This window comes from Thunnus albacares, chromosome 8, assembly GCF_914725855.1.
Source record: "Thunnus albacares chromosome 8, fThuAlb1.1, whole genome shotgun sequence".
NCBI classification, from domain to species: Eukaryota; Metazoa; Chordata; class Actinopteri; order Scombriformes; family Scombridae; genus Thunnus; species Thunnus albacares.
In genome coordinates this window covers 25,703,099-25,722,861 of record NC_058113.1, presented here as the reverse complement: position 1 = coordinate 25,722,861, position 19,763 = coordinate 25,703,099, and the positions used below count along the sequence as shown (strand labels likewise).

The 19,763-nt window shown below is 37.4% G+C and overlaps 3 protein-coding genes across 3 annotated transcripts; all 3 read left to right on the top strand.

Annotated features, from left to right (window-relative positions):
- The first annotated feature begins 23 nt into the window (after positions 1–23).
- LOC122987415 (sialic acid-binding Ig-like lectin 5) lies at positions 24–8,448 on the top strand. The gene is made up of 9 exons (XM_044359300.1): positions 24–76; positions 492–602; positions 2,334–2,729; positions 3,453–3,746; positions 4,523–4,900; positions 5,014–5,304; positions 5,460–5,571; positions 6,539–6,608; positions 7,741–8,448. The coding sequence occupies exons 2-9, from the start codon at positions 542–544 to the stop codon at positions 8,122–8,124; spliced, it is 1,986 nt and encodes a 661-aa protein (XP_044215235.1). The 5' UTR covers positions 24–76; positions 492–541; the 3' UTR covers positions 8,125–8,448.
- Positions 8,449–11,760: 3,312 nt separating this feature from the next.
- Positions 11,761–18,101, top strand: LOC122987143 (sialic acid-binding Ig-like lectin 11). Its single transcript, XM_044358836.1, has 8 exons — positions 11,761–12,060; positions 12,603–13,001; positions 13,611–13,880; positions 14,252–14,527; positions 14,796–15,074; positions 15,214–15,325; positions 15,559–15,628; positions 15,913–18,101. The coding sequence occupies exons 1-8, from the start codon at positions 12,000–12,002 to the stop codon at positions 16,246–16,248; spliced, it is 1,803 nt and encodes a 600-aa protein (XP_044214771.1). The 5' UTR covers positions 11,761–11,999; the 3' UTR covers positions 16,249–18,101.
- Positions 18,102–18,605: 504 nt separating this feature from the next.
- Positions 18,606–19,745, top strand: irgq2 (immunity-related GTPase family, q2). The gene has a single exon (XM_044359118.1). The coding sequence runs from the start codon at positions 18,606–18,608 to the stop codon at positions 19,743–19,745; it is 1,140 nt and encodes a 379-aa protein (XP_044215053.1).
- The last annotated feature ends 18 nt before the right edge of the window (positions 19,746–19,763 follow it).

Sequence of the window (19,763 nt, the reverse complement as noted above, 5' to 3'; positions counted from 1 at the left end):
AGGAAGGAAGGCTCAGTCCATAGCAGAGACACAGCAGAGATCACCGTGAAGAGAAGACAGCAAGTGTTATAAAGAGGTAAAATACAATATTTGCCTTATTTTTTTAAATACCACTTTAAATAGTAAATTGAAACTACAGAAGTGATTTATTCTTCCCAAACTAATGACATAAAATGCCTTTTGAAATTCCTGGTTTTACCTGTAAAATAAAGTAGACAGTTAATTGGGAAAGGGGAATTGTAGATATGTATTGCATGGATGCTTTATCTAGCAGCTTTCTGGAACACATATCACAAAGTGCTTTAAAAAGTCAGGGGACTTACAACCCTGAAGAAGATGTTAACCAAATATATTAATCTAACAAAATTACTGAATGCACAAATCCTGTATTTGAACCTGTGCCGTCAACTGTGAAATAGTTTCTGATCTTCCTGAACTTCCTGTATGTTCACTGCACTTTATAAATTTGTTTTGTTTTGTGCTTCTGAAAGGACAAGTTTCTTCTACGGAGAAGACTGACTATCTCAAGAATCGAATTAGGATGTTTGTTCTCATCTTGGCGGCTCTGCTTTTCTCTGTGAGAAGCAATCATGCTGACACAGGTAGAGTATGTGGCTGAATTGTAATCTTGATATACAGTACAAAACTGAGCACACCCCTGGGTAATATCACTAAAATGTTAAATGATTCAAAATGGTATCATCCTACAATAATTGTTGTATTTTAGGGTGAAGTGCAGGGTAATTTATCTTATTTGTAAGTAAAAGTTAAACAGGTTGGATAGATTAAAATAAAAATACAGACCTCAAAGTACAACCTCAATGCAACAAAAGTGAGTACACCTATGACCACTGAAACAAAACCGATTACACCTGTGACTTCCAATTAAGACTCATTGCCTGCAAAAGGTTATAAAAGAACCTGCGAACACCACGACTTTCTCAATTTTTGGCCTGGGTTGTGTCTCATGCAACATGGCCTGAACAACTAAGAAACCAGATTGTAAGACTTCATAAAAATGGAAGAGGATAGAAGAAGAAGTGGATACTACCAATAACAGAAAGTGCAGTAGTCATCATCGAAAAATGACGGCACACACAATTCACTATTTACACAACCTTGCATTGAAAACAGACAGGCAAGTGCTTCTGACTTGGCACAAGGATTATCTGTGGAAATTAATGTTTCAGTGACCTCCCAAACAGTGTGAAGAATGCATGAGGTCAAGCTCTATGGATGACGTCCGTGGAAAAAAAAAAACATTTCTCACAAAACTGCAACATTAAACTTTGCCAAAGAACATGAAAAGAAGCCTGATGAACATTGGTAGTACATTCTTTGATCAGATGAAACCAAAATAAATTAGTTTGGATCAGATGGGGTCCAGCATGTTTGGCGTAGACCTGGCATTCTTCACACCAGGACTACCACAGTGACTGCTTAGTGCCAACTGTGAAACATGGAGGTGGAAGTGTGCAGATATGGGGCTGCATGAGTGCAAAAGATGTAGGGGAGATTAGAAATCCAATAGAACAGAAGTATTTTAAAGCGGAAGGTAGAGCAACAAAACCCCTCCAGCAAAGAGAAGCTGAAAAGAATTATCTGTGAAGAATGACAGAACATTTCTCCACAGATTTGTTCTAGACTGGTATCATTCATGCCTAGGAAGATCCAATCTGTCATCAAAATTAAAGGCGGGCATACAAAATAACGAAAAATTAAAGAATGGAGTCTCACTAATGAAGGATGTGCTGACTTTTGTTGCAGTTCGTTCTTAAATATGAACCTTTTATTATAGTTTAATTAGTCAAACATTCTGTTTTTCAAGTAACAACAACAAATGAAATTGTACTACATGGAAAGGATTTGTAATTAACATTTTAGTGATATTGACCAAGGGTGTACTTATTTTTATTATATACTACAATTATTGAATATCAAAACCGGTAATGGCACCTTAAATATGGAAAGTTAAATATTATGCATGATAATAAAAACCTTTTTAAACATTGTCCCGTCATTTAGTATTTGTTTTTTTTTTATTTTGCAGCCTGAGAATTTACATTTACCAAATATATCAGGGGACAAAAGTAAACACAAATTGTTTTCTATATGTATATTATTATGTATCTACTGTGTCTCTAATTTATCTTTAGTGAAATGCCATCAGCCATCAGAAAACTAATATGTTGGCCTGACACAGTAAAAACAGCAGTAGAGTAAAAGAAGTTCGTTCAGTACAAGTTCTCTTTTTTTAATCAGTAATTATGTATTATCAAAATCTAAACATCTTCTGTCCCTGTTTGTCCCTTTCTTCCTCTTTGCATTAACAGGTGCATCAGCAGGGCAGGGAGCCTGCGGTGACAAAGGATACTGTATCACTCTTAGTGAAGTAAAAATAACAGCAGAGGCTGGACTCTGTGTTGTAATACCGTGTAATTTCACTATTGCTGACAACTTCATTGTCAAAAGAGTAATTTGGTGCAAATGTGATCAAGGTGAAAAAAAATGTGATTCTGACATAATATTTGACACCGATAACATCAACAAAAATCAAACAGGACGGGTGTCACTGTTGGAGCCTGACCTGAGTAAGAAGAACTGCAGCATCATCATCAATGACCTCACTGAGTCAGACTCTGGATCATATCAACTCAGAGTTACTGGTACTCTGGGTGGAAAGCAGGATGGATACACATTCCCGAATTGCGCAACTATTTCTGTTAAAGGTATAGTATCAACAAATACCAAATACTACTGTAAATGTACAGTGACGTTATTTGTTAAAGCTATAATATGCACCAACATGTTTGGCTCTAAACCATAGATTATTTAAAGAGTTGGTACATCCAATTTACAATAACACATAGCGGTACTGAGTCATGCACTCACTCATTTTTGTTTTTATGTGCCGCGATTTTGAGATATCCAATTGTGAGGTTTCTGCCACCTCTCCAGTACAATGGATGTGAATAGAATTTTATTTGTGACATCTTTTCTTTATTTGTATTTGCTGTATTTATACATTTGATTTTCAAATAAAACAGCAACAGGTCTTTCCCAAAAAACAAAAAATAAACAACAAAAAAGGTCCTGGTTACTCAGAATAATGCACATATGTCACATGGACAGTTTTTATCAGAAGTATGTTGTACTGAAGAAACTGCTTTGATGAAAACTGTCGACAGAATGTGTTTCTTGTGTGAGTTAGGTGAACTTATAAAGAGGCATAAAATCATGTTTGGCCTTTATCTTCCTCTGGTGGTGACTCATAGGAACTGCAAAACACTGATCAAGCTTTCCTCTCCTACAAACATTCCTGCCATATCTCCTACTTATTGCCCAGTTGAAATGTTAAACAAAGTAGCTATTTTTGCCCAATGTGAAGTTAATAATGACCTTCAGGCTGCTCATTATGATGCTACAGTATTTGTATCTTGATCCTTCATTAGATCTAAGTTCGAAGCCCAAAGTGATGGTTCCTGTACTGATAGAGGAACGGCAGAACACACTGACCTGCACTGCTCCTGGTCTCTGCTCTGGATCTGTTCCTACAATCACCTGGATGTGGAGAGGAACAGGACCGAACAAAACTAAGATTGAGAATCTGACTGCTGTCACACAGAGACACAGCTCAACTTTGACCTTTAACTCTTCAGCTGAACACCATGGCACCGATATCACCTGTAAGGTCAGCTTCACAGGCAACAAGACTACAGAGGAGACGGTGACTCTGAATGTGACCTGTGAGTATTGTTCAAACTATGCTTAATTAATTCACAATATACAATCACAATATATGACTTTCTTCTATGTGATCAGTTTTTCTCAAAATTATCTGGATCTTTCCCCGTGCACATCATGTGCTTGGATGGAGAACTAAAGTCTGGATGATACATGATGATAACCCACGTACACATTCAATCTGCATAAATGTTACATCCCACGACCCGATCTTGTATCATGCCACTTTTCTTTATAAACACTTCAAAACCTTCCGTCTATTTAAAAAAACATGGAGAAGGTAAAAGCCTACTGACTAAATATTATCTCAAGGAAAAATCTTGACATTTATCTATTGCTGTTTTTTTTTTATAGTAATCTTTGTATGCAAACACAGCTGCAGTTACAGCAGTATATAGTAATTTAAACATGTTATTTTTTATGTATCTTGTTATCAGAAAACTAAATCAACTAGAAAACCAGTAATTTTAGCTTTTTAAGTTGACAAAGTATTTTGACCATATTTTGTGCAGCAGAAATCGATGCAATTCAAAAAGTCATACTATAGATCACTTCCCTTTTTAAAATGTGCTGCATGAATTAAGCTGTACTAGGACTGAGCAGGTGGATCTGTCCACATGGCTCATCAAACAGGAAACATACTAGTTTTTTGTTTTTGTTTTTTTCCCGATTAAATCAATGACCTGCCAGTTAAAGCACAGCCTTTCCAATCTGTGGTACATTAGCTGATGAATTTAGATCATGCTTTATTCATGTCTTTAATGTTATTTATTCTCAGATATTAAAATAACTGGAAATACAACTGTGAAGAAAGGTGATGCGCTGAATTTGACCTGCAGTGTTGTAGGTTTCTCTCCATCAAGTATCACATGGACTGAGCCTTGCTCCAACAAAAAACACAACGGAACCAAAACTGACATGCATAACAACACAGGATCCAACCCAAAGAATGACACCGAAGCCAAACTGAAGCACGACACCGGAACCAAAGGTGGAACTGACACACAGAACAAAACTGTAACCCAGATGCAGAAGACCACTGGAACGCTCACCCTCATTATCCCTAGGATGAGCTCAGAGCACTCAGGACAGTACATCTGTACAGCAAAACACCTGAACACAACTTTGACTACATATGCTGACATAACTGTAAATTGTAAGTACTGTACAATATACTGATCATATCAGACAGGGTAGAATATGAAAATGCATTTCCTATCAGCTTACAGTATGTTTGCTGTGATGTTGTGATTTTGCTTGTGTTTTCAGGGTATCCGGAGATCTTAAATAACTCTAATTGTAAGAAGTCTAGTCGATCAAAGGTTGTGACCTGTGTGTGTATCAGTAAGGGGCTTCCCCTACCCACCATCGCATGGCCGCTGGTGAAGAACCACACTGAGTACTCTGTCATTACCACTGTGTCAAAACACACAGTCAACAGCACCATCACTGTGTCTGTGACAGATCACAGCAACACCACTGTCAAGTGTGTCAGCAGAAATGATATTGGTGAAGCAAAAAGAAACTTCACGATCAAAATAAATGAGTCAGAACAAGATGGTAAGTTTTAACAGCTAAAATACTTCTCCTTCTCTAGAACACTGCTTTATGATATTTTCAGTAACTCAGTTTTTTTTTATGGTTTTATGTTATCACTGAGAAAAAGAAGAAGCAGCAGCAGTAACCACAGAGTAATTTGTCCCTTTTGATTCCAGATCTACTATGGAAACTTTTGGAAACTGTTATCCAGCCACAAGTCATCATCGCATTTTTGATTGGCATATTTCTTTCAGCAATCATCTGCTGTTTGGCAAGAAAATGCCACAGGTACATCAAGTTTGTTATCCTTCCTTGTTTTTGACATCCATGCAATGATTTTTATGTGTTTGTTTGCTTTTTGTTTGTTTTTTAACAAAAAGTTCAGGCTTTATAGAGATCAGTCATAAAAGCATCATACGATTGTTTAAGAATATTTTATAAAATTTGCTGCAAATTATGAAAGCTTTATATTAACCCTAACCATTCCCCATGGTATACCACATTTTTAATGTTCTTCCCATATACAGACATCCGTCCATTCATTTTTATATACATGTGAAATAGTATAAAAAAATAATCTTGTAGAGACTAGAAACCCTCTTGAATTTGGTTATCCACCACAGTGAATATCATGTCTTCTTTTGTTCTCACCATTGTTATTATAGCAAATGCATCGCTATGCAACATTGTCTCTTTAATCATCTTCTAGACTGCTTGCTGCTCAGGTTCACGTCGTGTAGCATATCCTAGCTAGCAGGTAGTGGGTGAGAGGTGTACACATTGGTCACATCCTCTGCATGTTACAGGGGACAACATATATAGACACATAAAGATAATTCAGTTTCAAATTCATCTAATCTGTATGCCTTTGGTCTGTGAGGGGTTAATGTGAAGAGAAGATGCAAAACCCACACAGGAAGGTCAATCAGCGCTAAGGGTGTTTCAACCCAGGTCATTGTTGCTGTGAAGCGACACTGCTGAGCCACTGTGCCACCAACTGTAAATGACCTGTCATATCATTAAACAATGAATAAAAACAAGTGTTGCCTGTGAAGTGGGAAGAACACATTAAAAATCTAAAGAAAATAGTTAGCAGTCATGTTTACTTGATTAAATAAATGTTATAATGTTAAGTTCATCAATTGTGTGAGTTAAGACATTCAGAATCACTCACGTGGTCCTTTAAAATCCTGTTTTTAAGAATGACTTTAATTCCATAACTCTTGCTTATTGTTATTCATTGTTTTGTCCGCAGGAAAAAACAGAAGAGCTATGGTAATCTGGCTGAGAGCCTGGAGATGGAGACCATACAAGCAGTTCCACTGGTATTTATATTAACACATTTGAGTCTTGTGTAGAAACATCTAATGTACTAGCACATTTACTTCAAATTAAATTGCGTAGTGGACATGAACAGCCCCTCGGATCCCCTGGCACGAGTCTTTTAGTTGTTCCAGTGTGCAGGACTAAAACATTTGGTGAGGAAGCTTTTAGCTTTTATGCTCCGAGCCGCTGGAACAGTCTGTCCGAGGATCTGAGAGCAGCTGAAAGCGTTTATCTTTAAACGTAAAATTAAAACCTTCCTCTTTAGCCTGGCTTTTGATTAAAAATGATTTATACACATTATTTATTTTATTCACTTATTTCATTTTATTCATGTTGTAAAAACATATTCTTTTATTTTATTATCATTAATATTGTTATTTTTTTTCACTCTCATCAATTTCATTTGTCTGTTTTTCATTTATTTAGTTTTTAGTTTTAATCTAAGTTTTTATTTCACCCCATTTTATTATTATTATAGTTTTAAAATCTATTTTATTACATTTTCACAATTTTATTTCTCATGCACATTAGTCTCAAATTGTTTTATGGTCTACATTTGCTATGTCGTATTATTGGCTTGTCAGTCATCTGTGAAGCACCTTGAATTGCACCTGTATAACCTATATAACAGGTGCTATGCAAATAGTTCGATTGATTGTCAGAGAGTCGTAATCCATCACAGTGAACATCATGTCTATTATTGTCAGATATCTGTTCAGGTTGTGTTGTAATGCAGCTGTAGAGTAACAGCTGAATGCCTAAGTGTAGACTGCTTTGAGGAGACATGAGCACAGGACAGATTATCTACAGTATCTCAAGCAAGATTCAAGTCCTTAAAAGCTGATTTTCAAATCTTGCAGGAATAAGTAAAAGCCAGTTGCACTCTGAAAAATGAGAAAAATACATGAAAATATATTACATACATTATTATATAACTTGGAAATGTGTTTGTTGGTTTGTAAAGAATATATAATTTATAGTAAGATGTTTTGAATTGCTATCATTTTTGTCTTTCGCGATAGCTAAAAATATTAAATGTCACTGATGGAGAGATTTCATACATAGTGTATATACATTTCTGTCTTTTATCAGTTTGTGAGTGACTCATTGTGTCTATGTTGTATCTGACAGATGCCAATAGATGCCGGTCAAGCAGTGGAAGATGATGGGACTCACAACCAAGAGGCAGCTGAAGGAGGGGCAGAGGCTGCAGGGCAGTGGAACGTGGAACCAAAAGAGGTGGAATACTCTGCAATTGACTTCTTCATGTTAAAAAGGAAGAGTCCTGCACAGGAGACACAAGACGCCACAGAGACTGAGTATGCTGAAATTAAGAGAGAAGAAAAAGAAGAGAGAGAAGACAATGGTGGGGAGGAACCTGAAATGTTGGACGGCAATGAGGAGGTGATGATAGAGGAAGATAAGGAGATAAGACAGTGTATGCTGGCAGAGGAGGAGGGAGGGCAGGATGTGGTAATGTGTTCCGATATGACTGAAATATTGACTACAGATTGAGGACTGTGTAGCCTTGTGGAGTCACTTAAGGATAAAGTTTCTCATGTAATGTGTTCTGCTGTGATAGCTTGTGTGATAGCTGTGTAAATTCTTTCACACCGCTGTGAGCTTATACTGGGGGTAGGATAAAGTTATCGAGACATTTCACACTTTTACATGTAAGGGACTGTGCAACACCATTCATGCAACTTCCTATTCAATTCTGACCACAATATCTGATTATATATTGTATATATCATGTACAGAACACATTTAATTCACACAACTGCAGCTTCACCTCCATCAAGCCACTCTATGCATAAATAATCAAAACATAAGCACAGTGAAAAAAAAAAAAAAGCTGTTAAAGAACATTTCACTTCAAAGAAATATTTTTTACGCTTTGTCTGCCATAGCATGCAAACAAGCTTTAATGTCTGTCAAAGGATTCATCATTCACACTTTTTGTGTCATGTGCTTTTTGGACCCAAATTCAGGACACGGCAGGCAAAAGGAACTGAAGAATATAATCATTAAACAACTCAGGAACAGGACACAGAAGTGCAGGCAGGCGAGACTAAACTGAACAGAACAAAACCAAACAAACTATCCAACAAGACTGAAGTGAAACACAGCACTGAAATACAAACTGAACTAATGAGGAAATGGGGAACAGGTGACTAGACAGAGAACAGACAAGGAGCTGATTGGCTGGGGAAAACATTGGAAGCAGGGCAGGTGTGGAGCATAGCAACACAGAAGGGAAACATAGAGCGCATAGGAAACCAAAAAATCCAGAAAACACAACGTAACCATGCACAAACCGTCCCAGAACTCACATGAACACAACTTAAATAAGTGCACAAGTCACAACGAGCACACACAGCAAGATAACTGTCAGCATATATTGTTGTTAACAAAAACATAAATAAATCAGTCTGTCAAGTGGAGTGGCTTGCATATTAAGGCTGCATGTAACAACATAAATTGGACTAAAAGACAACTGTAGCTCTGAATAACAACTAGTGTTTCAGTTCACTTTAGCACTTAGTTCCTACAAGAGTAAATGTAGCAAGCAACAGTATCTCAAGTGGTCCTCAAATATAACCTGCAACCTCTCTTATCTGTCCTTCCTCCCATTCAGTCCAGTCTTAACAAACAAGGACTGTGACAGAACCATGACATTTTGTTAATTAAAGAAAACACATTATTATTTAAGATATGAATGCACAGGAATTACATTTATATATACTGGGAATTATTATCAAGGCATTGTAGTGTGGCTTCTTACAGAATTGCTTTGTTCAAATGTTATTGTGTATATATAACTCAATCAGCTGTTCCAAACAACTTTATGCTATGTTCATGAAGAAGCTGCCATTATGGTAGTGATGTGACCAGAGAGGGCAAGGGGGCAAATATCTCTCCTTTTTGCTGATGTACTGAAGTGCTGCACATTTGTTTGAAACCATTCTTTAAAACAATATATGCAGAAACAGAAAATTCCCAACTTTGGCACCTCTCAGTGGTGGGATGTCAGGCATGTCTGTGCCCCAAGTGCCCCTATGGTTGTCTATGGACCAGCTTCTGCTAGAAAAGACCAAGTTTGTAAGATATGTGGTCCGACTGTAGTGGGTGGGATTGTCAAATTGCCGGTTTCAGAAAGTAACAAAAATTGTTTGAGGCAACCCCCCAATTCAGACGTTGGAAAAGTATGTGGGAGGGGATTTCTAAAGCTGTTCGACCACCTGTGTGTATTCTGTCATTTTCATTTCAAAAAGTTTCACTCTGTACACACCACTTACATGAGGAAACTTAAAAATCCCCTCCAGACATGTATAAAGACTATTAAAATAATCTGTTTAGAACAATAATGTGTGTCTGATATGGTTTTTCCACAAAAAATGTATAATTACCAAGTTAAAATCCTTAAAATGGCATCTATTCCTTCTCCTTCATTAAAAAATCTAGAATTTATAAATATGCAAATATGTTTAATTTCAAATTTAACAGCTGGACACTAGATGTCTCCCACTTCACTATAAAGTCCATTCTCAGAGTATGTGCACTGGAGGCTTCAAGTTTCCACATCACACTTGTCTAAGTTGTTTACTGGCACAGGACTGGTTTCCAAAACTAATTGTGATGTCACAAATCACACTCATTGGTCCAAAATCTGATTTTCAATGAGCACAGAGAAAATTTACACTTTCAGCAGATGAATGAATGAAAACAGCCCTCCAGTATCAAACTCTGCACACATCATTCTGCACAGTGACGCTCAAACATCCAACTGTATGAACAAGAGGAAAAAGATATTTTTGAGTAGAGGGGGACTTTAAATTTGCATGAATTCACACAGGACTTCAAGACTTCTTATGTGAAAAGGAAAGACACTTCAACCTGTTTCAATTCACCAAGCCATAGATTATTTCCTCTTCTCACTGTAGCAAGAGTGAGCAGTGTGTGGTACGTGGCTCTGAAACATGAAACAAACAAGTTGTTTCGAGATAAGTAACCAAAAAAAACCCTTTCCATTCTTTATGAAACTGTCTCCTCTAGTTCTGCAGTGTCTTCAGTGTGCAAGCATCTAATAACTGATTTTGAAAGAACTGCAGCTTCTTTGCCAAATATAGTTAAAGCCCAATGACTAAACAGGAAGTTATCAGGGACACAGAAAATACAGTGATGCCAGTTAAGGAAATACATAATCATTACAGTGACTTTGCTGAGAACAATGCCTACAGTTGTGCAATACAAAAATACAAAAGTGCTTTCAAGAGGCTAAAATGGAGAAACAGGAAGTTAGAAGATTCTCTGAGAATGTGTTACACTTCATGAGTGACAAAAGTCTTTATTTCAAACACAAATAAACAAATATTCCTGAGACCATCATTACTCAACTGGCATTGAGGATATTAGCCAGTAATAAAGATCATTCACTTTGCACAGAATGCATTATATATTATACTGTACAAAAAACCCAGAAAAGAAGCTATATGTAACCAACATATTCACAACTCAAACTTATGGAGTCATATGAACATCTGCATGAAGAAAAGTACTCTGGACATCTACTTGTTGGTTTGTTGGTTTGTTTGTTTCTCAAGATGACTAGATTTTCTTCATAATTCTTTGTGTAACTGCCATGAACTTCCCCTTTCTAAATGTCTCATATCACACAGTCATAGAAGTTGTACAAAATCCAACAAAAATCCTCCTTTTCTGTCATTATTCAGTGTTGAAGGTGCAAATTCTCGAAATACATAATGTGATGCTAAGAGGTTATAATTGTATGAAAATTTGGCAGTCTGAGCAGAAGAACATCAGCGTCCAGCAAGGGACCTTCATTGGGTGTTTTTGCACAAATAGGGAAGAGGCAGAAACATGATGAGAGTAGGAGTCAGTTCAGAGCAGACACACCCAGCAGACATCACAGAGGAGAGCAGAAACAAGAGGTAAAACACATTTACCTTATTTTCAAATATCTTTCTCAACTGTAACTGAAATACTAGTCTAATGCATTGTTTTTTTCAAATTGTTGGCTTTATTTGTGCAGGATGGGACACTGTAGGAGGGAAGGTCTTTGACCAGGGATGGATAGGGAGATAAAAGATATTTACTGCGTCAGAGCTGTTGTTGAGCTTTTGTCAGGGGCCCAAAACAGGGCCTCTGGGGGAAAATGGTATTCAAATTCATTCACATCGGTATGGAGTAACATACTGATACAGAAAACATCCAACATCCTGTATCAAGATCTGTGCTGTCAGGTGTGGAGATGTTTCTGGTCCAGTTTGATCAACTGAACTTCTTGTATGTTTTTTGTACTTTTTGTGTAAAGTGTTTTCTGAAAGGAGGATTTTGTTCTGTGGAGAGACAGACCGGCTGTTTCAAGGATGTTTGTTCTCATCTGGGCGACTCTGCTGCTCTCTGTGAGAGGCAGCATTGCTGACGCAGGTAGAGTATGAAACTTTACTGCAATTTAATTAGTCGAAAATCGAATGCCAATATAGATTTTTTTTAAGCTGCTGATAGAAGCTTTAATATTAAATTAAAATTGCATATTTTGTGCGGGTAATAATAAATAATAAATACTCTTTATAAATGTTTTCCTGTCATGCCCCAAAATAGCAGATATTCAGTTTTTTCTCCTTTAAATTTAGCTTATGGGCTTGTTAAAACTACCATGACCCACATCACTTTACTGTTTGGGAAACTAATATATCTATAAAGAATGTATAAAAAAAACAATAACCTAAAATGTACTTATTTTGTACAACTTAATTTACTGTGCTTAGTTCTCATCCAAGAAGAGGCTGACACCATGACTGGCTGATATCATATCAGGCTCATTACAGAGGCTCAGTATTGTTTCAGCAATGTTGCTTCTTTTCAGTAAACATAGTTTTTCTTAAACTATCACAATAGATATAATGTATCATCAATATCTAAATATTACCTGTTCTTAATTGCCTGTTTTTCCCTGTCTTCATTAACAGCCACATCTCCAGGAAAAAAAGGAAACTGTCAAAATGGATTATGTATCACCCTTAGTGAAGCATCAACAGCAGAGGTTGGACTCTGTGTGATTTTACAGTGTTCTTTACCTGATGACTTCACTCTTGAAAATGTAATTTGGTACAAATTTGCATCTGAGAAAAACAGTACTGCTCCTCAAATAATCCTCCACTACAACAAGACCAACCAAAACGTTCAGACTGGGTTTAGAGGACAAGTGTCACTTTTGGAGCCCGATCTGACTAAAAGGGACTGCAGCATCATCATCAATGACCTCACCAAGTCAGACTCTGGATCATATCAAGTCAGCATTAATGGTGTTCTGAATGGAACAATGAATAGATCCATATTGTCCAATAATGCATCTATCACTGTAAAAGGTATGAAGAGCTACAGCAGACTGTATATTCACTCAACATTTGCTGTAGTATATAACATACACCAACATGTTTGACTCTATTAATTATTGAAAAGTGTACTCTACGATTGTGTTATTCGATTTATAATAATTACATTGTCAGATTCATCATGGACAGTAAAAAAAGGATCAAAATTGATGCAGCAGAACAAGAGATATTGCCTTGTTTATTCTGTGTGCTCTTCATCCTTGTCAAAACCTGGCACAAACCTGTTATGTAAACTCATAATCTTCAGCCTCAACCACTTCAGGCAATTTATCTGATTTCATGCAGCTTTCTCTGGAACCACAAACAGATTCATGCATACTTTTTCACATAAGCATTAGTACTTCCCAAGATCTGTAAACAGACTTTGATGTGTGAAATAACTGGAGAAAAATGGGGAATCAATAATGCTTGGTATTTATCAACCTCTGTAGGCAACCAGTAGGAACTGCAACTACACAAATCACAAAAGTTCTTAATATTTAACAGACTATATTAGTACAAATTTAAGTCAACACTAACCTTCTTGTCTTCTCACCTGATCCCACTGATCACCTGTATTTTCTTGTTTATCTCTCCTATTAGATCTGAGTCAGAAGCCCACAGTGATGATTCCTCCGCTGACTGAGGGACAGCAGACCACATTGACCTGCACTGCTCCAGGTCTCTGCTCAGGATCTGTTCCTACAATCACCTGGACGTGGAGAGGAACAGGAGAGAACACTCAAATCACAGGAAACAGATCAACATTGACCTTTAACTCTTCAGCTGAACACCATGGCACAAAGGTCACCTGTAAGGTCAGCTTCACAGGCAACAAGACTACAGAGGAGACTGTGACTCTGAATGTGACCTGTGAGTAAAACATACTGTATGTTATTCTTTTACATGTACTTTTTACTTTGCAAAACACTAAAAAGACAATCCCTCAGCTCAGTGCTGAGGTTCTGAAACTCAAATGAAATGCGTTGAGTTTCATAACTTCAACACGATTTGGAGAGGAGTATGTTGTGTCTTGAAATTTTGAACTTTCTATGCAGTATTCAGTTTTTCGCTTAAAATCTTGGCACACAATATATTACAGTATGCTTCCTGTCATATATTGTATGCCTGTGTGGAGGCCCAAAGCAGCAACAGGTTTTGTCACATCTTGCATTGGCTGACCATTCTACGTCCATGTGTTTTGATGTACTGTACTGTCTACGTCTCTTGTCATTTTGTCTCAGATGTTAGGAAACTTAAAATCCTTGGTACTAAAGCTGTTCCGGAGGGTGATGCTGTGAATCTGACCTGCAGTATTGACAGTTTCCCACCATCTCTTATCACATGGACTAAACTTGGCTCAAACAAAACCCTGCACAAAGGAATCACAACTGAGTTGCAGAGCAACATGGGAATGGCCTCTCTGGTCATCCCTAACATGACAGCAGAGAATTCTGGACAGTACATCTGTACAGCAAAACATCTGAACAACACTCTGATGGAAAGAGTTGACATAACATGTAAGTATACTATACAACTGATCTCAGACAGAAAAATGTCTACTTGTATTTGTTATTATAAATTAGCTGAAACATGCAACAAAGTTTTGGAAAGTTCACCACTTTGCCTTCCTTCCCCCTTCCTTTTCACAGTTTCACTTCAAATCAAATGTGCTGCAGACAAAACCATAAAAACATGTCATGAAACATGAATTACTTAATTGATGTGTTCTCCTATTTTCAGCTCACTGTATATTTACTCTGATACTATCATTCTGCTTTTTTGCAGTGCATCCAAACGTCCTAAACAGCTCTGGATGTGTGGCTCAGTCTGAGGTCCTGACTTGTGTGTGTATCAGTCAGGGGGTTCCTTTACCTGCCATTAAATGGCCGCTGTTGGAGAATCATACTGATTACTCTGTTATCACCACTGTGTCGAACCACACAGTCAACAGCACTGTCGTCTTAACTTTAAAAGATCACAGCAACGCTACTGTTGAGTGTATCAGCAGGAATAAAAATGGAGAAGTAAAAGGGGACCTCGTCATCATAAACAAAGAACAAGGGGGTAAGTGCTCTAGTCTCCCTTGTATTTGGACAACTCTAAACTGTAAATGACATCCATGTCATACATTGTAGAACAAGTAGCAGCAGTGGTGACCTCAGTTTTGAATTTTTTTGTAACAATTTATTCCTCTTGATTCCAGGTCAAGTCATGAAAATGTTAAGAACTGTCATTCAGCTGGAAGTCATCATTGCATTTTTTACTGGTGCACTTTTTTCAGTAACCTTCTGCTGTTTGGTGAGGAAATGCCACAGGTACATTATTAAGTTCTTAATATGTTTGTCTATACCTGCATATGACTAGGACAAACACATGAAGAAATCCAATCCATAAAAATAAAGTAATAAAAAAATCATGAGTTGTGATACAAGGGTTAAAATGGGCAAAACGACAGCAGTCCTTGGAAGCTTGATTAAGAGTGACATAAATTTAATAATCCTTGCTTGTCATTTAACATTTATTGATATTTAAAAACATTTCTACCCAGAAAAAAACAGAGTACCCATGAACATCTGGCTGAGACCCTGGAGATGGTGACCAGTCAGGAGGATCCACTGGTATTTATATTTAAATTGTTGGTCATATTATATATTAGTTAAAACACTACTGTGTAGGATTTGACTCTACTATACTCTACTTTGATTTGACTTTGAGGACATCTAGTGGTGGTGTCAAAAAAGACACATAGGCAAACAGCAGAGCAGGAGTTTCTGTTACAGTCAATTCTCTTTCATGTTGTAGAACGTATTTAAGGTGTTTTTGGCATCTAATTGACATTAAAATTGTTGCTGTTTTAGCAGCTAATCAATGACTCATATCATTTCTGCATTTTACCTGAAAGATACATGCTGGTGAAACAGTGGAAGATTATCAGACCCACAATCAAGAGGCAGCTGAAGAAGGGGCAGCCGGGAAATCAGACGTGGAGTATTCCAACATCAACGTCCTCCTGTTGAAAAGAAAAAGTCCAACAAAGGCGAGGAATTTCCAAGAGACCACAGAGACAGAGTACACTGAAATTAAGAAAGACAAAGCAGAGGGGAGGCAGGATGGAGATAGCAAAGAGGAGGAAGTAATGATAGAGGAGGAGGAGACAAAAGATGATATTCTAGAGGAGAAGGAAGGTGCAGATGTGGCACTGTATTCCAATGTGAAGGATATAATGGGTCAGATTTGAGGATAGTTTAGCTCAGTTGGTTGAAGATAAAGTTACTGCCATGTTGGCCTCCCGCTGCAATGTGTAATGCTCCTGTGGGCAGTTTTCTACTAAGGCAGTCAATATCAGATGACATACAGGCACATATCCTATGCACAATTCAAAAGTTATCCATGTAATTGTAAGTCCCATGATTTACTGTATGTGAGCACTTAGAACTCAAGGGAAAAAAAGCTTAAAAAAGCTGTTGAGAAAATGTTCACACTTTATCTGAAAATTTCAGTCTGCAATATTACTATGAGTATGCAAACAGGTTTTAATGACATTAAAGCTGTATTATGTTAAATTAACTACTGTATATAGCAATTTAAGTTTTTAATTATTTCATACTACATACTATGATTATTTAAAAAATAACACTAGAGAACTGAAATCACATTAAATTAACTTTATTCGGGTGTTTCATTGATATCAAGGCATTGAAGAAGCATTTTTTGTATAGACTTTTATTGTCTTTGTTTATCTAAATAAGTTAATACAATGTTAAAGTGATAGTTCATTTTGGGAACATTTTAAGAAATTTACTTTTTTTTTTGCAAGAGGTAGATGAAAGGATCAATATCTCTCACATGTCTGTTCATTAATTGTGGAGCTGTAGCCAGACACTAGCTTAGCTTAGGACAGTGGTATCTCAAAGTGGATCTTTCATGTCGTAGTGATTGTGGTGTAACTATGTGCAGCCTGCTGGTTGCTAGGCAGCTTCAGGGCAATGATAAGTCTCCAGGAAGTCTCTGCATCTGACTTACCAAGAAATGGTTACAGTTGAGGAAATATGAAAAAAAGATGAGTTTTGTTTGAGTATTGAGTCTTTCCTCTAATGCATTCATTTAATAAATTCAGATATTCAGATAAAACTATTTTAGCTCAGAATAAAAAATTATAACGCGATTACAACTTCCATGACTTTCTAAAAGACAGGATTAACAAATTTCACAGTGGTTGTTGGCCATTATCAAAAAGTTTTTTATTCTGAATTCAAGCAAAATTATTGTATCATACTCATGTATATTGTTGTGGGAACCAGCCAACAAAGAATTATTGTGTGAGCGGATGTGAGCTTAAAATAGCATCTGAAAAACAGAGCCAGTGTTTTGCATAAAAGGTTCCTCTTAATAGAGATGAAAAAAGACTGCAGCTTGGTTAATATTAGACTATCACATGCATTACCTTCCTCAACTTTAGTATTACCTTGTTCCTCTTTATTGGAAATGCCTTTATAAAGTCTTATTTTTTAGTTAATGGAATGGAGGAGTAACTGTCATACTGTTGATTGTTTTTTTCTGTGCATCAACATTAAAGGAGAGATGTACAACTCTTAAACTGTCTTCATACCTAAATGACAAAATAGATTACTTATGGTTGAAATTTATATGGACTGTGAGGGAAAAACAGTTGCTGTAGTTAAAAAATACATTTTTAAGGAACTTTGTGGCCATCATGATGACTTTTGCCCATCTTTTCTTGTATGAATCTCAACAGGTGTGCTTATTGGTGAAGATTTGTATCATAGCATAGTTTGTTACAACTTTTTTTTTTAGTTATTGTACAGTAAATAATGCTTTATTAAAAATGTGAGCTTGCATGCTTATTTCTGTGCCTGTTGATGTGTGTGCATTGTTGTAGGCTTATGCATGAAAGCATGTAGCTTAAACTGATTTTGGATTAAGGCTGAGCTTACAGGATTAGAATGTTCCACTAGCTGGATGGACACCTTAAATAGACCGACCTGACACCGTCAGTGCTTCAAAGCTGCTGAAGAATCAGTATCTGACAACTGGGAACAGACATTTCAACCAGAAGGCTGCTTCTACTAAAAACCTGTGGGTGAGAGTGTTTAGTATTGTGTTGAATGAAAACCTTGGATTCCCAAAATTTGATTTGACTGGTTTAAATATCATAGTTACAACATGATAAGAGTTTTTATGATGTTGTTTTTATGTTTTTCATCCTTAGGTCCTGACATTTATATATATATATATATATATATATATATATATATATATTATTGTATTTTATTTTATTATTTAGATAGGCTACAGTATCTATTTTATTAATGGATGATGACATGATATACACCTGTGCTGGTTCGACATGTTTATTTTAAAACCATAAATACTGATTTGCTCTCTGGGAATGTTCAGGTTTCTTCTAGTTGTATGTTAAATTGTTACCATTGCCAGTTTTATTATGTTTAATTATAAGGGTGATAAATGCTTTGTTTGCACATAACTCTGAGTATTCATAAATATCTTTCTAATCTATTTTAAAAGGACTGTCATCACTTTTTGAATAATTGCAATTTTGATTTTTCTACAGAAATGGCTGATGTTTTCAGAGGCCTAAACCTACTTGAGACCCTAAAAGAGTCTATAGAGAACAATAAATTATCAGATGTTAAGGATGCAGTGGAAGATCTCCTAATCAGCAGGATCAATTTAGCTGTGGTTGGGGACCGTGGGGATGAAAAAGCTACCTTCATTAACTCCCTGCATGGCCTCGGTCCTGGAGACGAAGGGGCAGCTCTGTCGTCATCCCCTGCTGCCCCGGAGGAAGTGGCAGGCTACGCTAACCCTAAACAACCTGATTTCCGCCTGTGGGACCTGCCACCTGTCCCAAACACCTCTCCGTTTGAACCAGAGGGATACATGGATAGAGTTAAATTCCTCCGCTACAATGCTGTCTTTATGACATTCACACAGACACCTCAACCCAACAGCGTGGAGGTGTTCTTGGAGGCTCGGTCCCTGCAGCGACAGACAGTGTACTTTATTCTCTTAGCTTTGGCAAAAGACACAGAAAAGACCCTGGAAGAAAAGAGGAAAGCCAGTCTGGAGGTGCTGACATCACAGGGTGTTAGACAGCCCAAAGTCTACCTGGTGAGACCCCCCACTCTGGAGAAATTTGACTTCCTTGGTCTGTTGGAGGACATGGGTAGAGATCTTCCAGAGATCAGAGCCCACGCCCTTCTCTTGGCTCTACCAACACTCTCCTCCACCCTGGTCACCCAGAAAAAGGAGGCTTTCAAAGCACTAGTATGGGCTGCTGCCTCACTTTCTGGTGGGATGTCTGCTATCCCTGTTCCCCTTGTGGCCTCCATGGTGGACTCGAGTGTAGCGGTGCGGATCCTAACTAAAGCACAAATATCTCTGTGCCTGGATGATGAATCGGTTGAGCGACTGGCCCGACAGCGAGGCATTGAACCCACAAGACTTCAAGGCCTACGGACTTGTGTGCTGTCAGTAGAGGTCACCAAAGGGGAAGTGAAAAAGCGATTGGCGGCGGCAGAAAAGGACTTGGCAACAGTTTCGTCAAAGTTGGTGGAGATGGCGATGCCTAGACATGCCCGTTCTGTCAGCCGCTCCTTTACTGCTATGCTGCAAGCCTTAAATGGTGCCATAGATGAAATGGCTTCTGATGCTGAAAAGATAGTGGCTGCTGCTCTTGACATGGGGAACTAAGTGGGTTTCTCTTTGTGT

Excerpts from the sequence above, each read along its gene's own strand:
- irgq2 (XM_044359118.1), top strand. The coding sequence starts at position 18,606 with ATGGCTGATGTTTTCAGAGGCCTAAACCTACTTGAGACCCTAAAAGAG.
- LOC122987143 (XM_044358836.1), top strand. The coding sequence starts at position 12,000 with ATGTTTGTTCTCATCTGGGCGACTCTGCTGCTCTCTGTGAGAGGCAGC. Across the intron at positions 13,002-13,610 it reads TGCATCTATCACTGTAAAAG|ATCTGAGTCAGAAGCCCACA; the intron begins GTATGAAGAGCT and ends CTCTCCTATTAG. Across the intron at positions 15,629-15,912 it reads CCAGTCAGGAGGATCCACTG|ATACATGCTGGTGAAACAGT; the intron begins GTATTTATATTT and ends TTTACCTGAAAG.
- LOC122987415 (XM_044359300.1), top strand. The coding sequence starts at position 542 with ATGTTTGTTCTCATCTTGGCGGCTCTGCTTTTCTCTGTGAGAAGCAAT. Across the intron at positions 603-2,333 it reads AAGCAATCATGCTGACACAG|GTGCATCAGCAGGGCAGGGA; the intron begins GTAGAGTATGTG and ends TTGCATTAACAG. Across the intron at positions 5,572-6,538 it reads TTGGCAAGAAAATGCCACAG|GAAAAAACAGAAGAGCTATG; the intron begins GTACATCAAGTT and ends TTTTGTCCGCAG.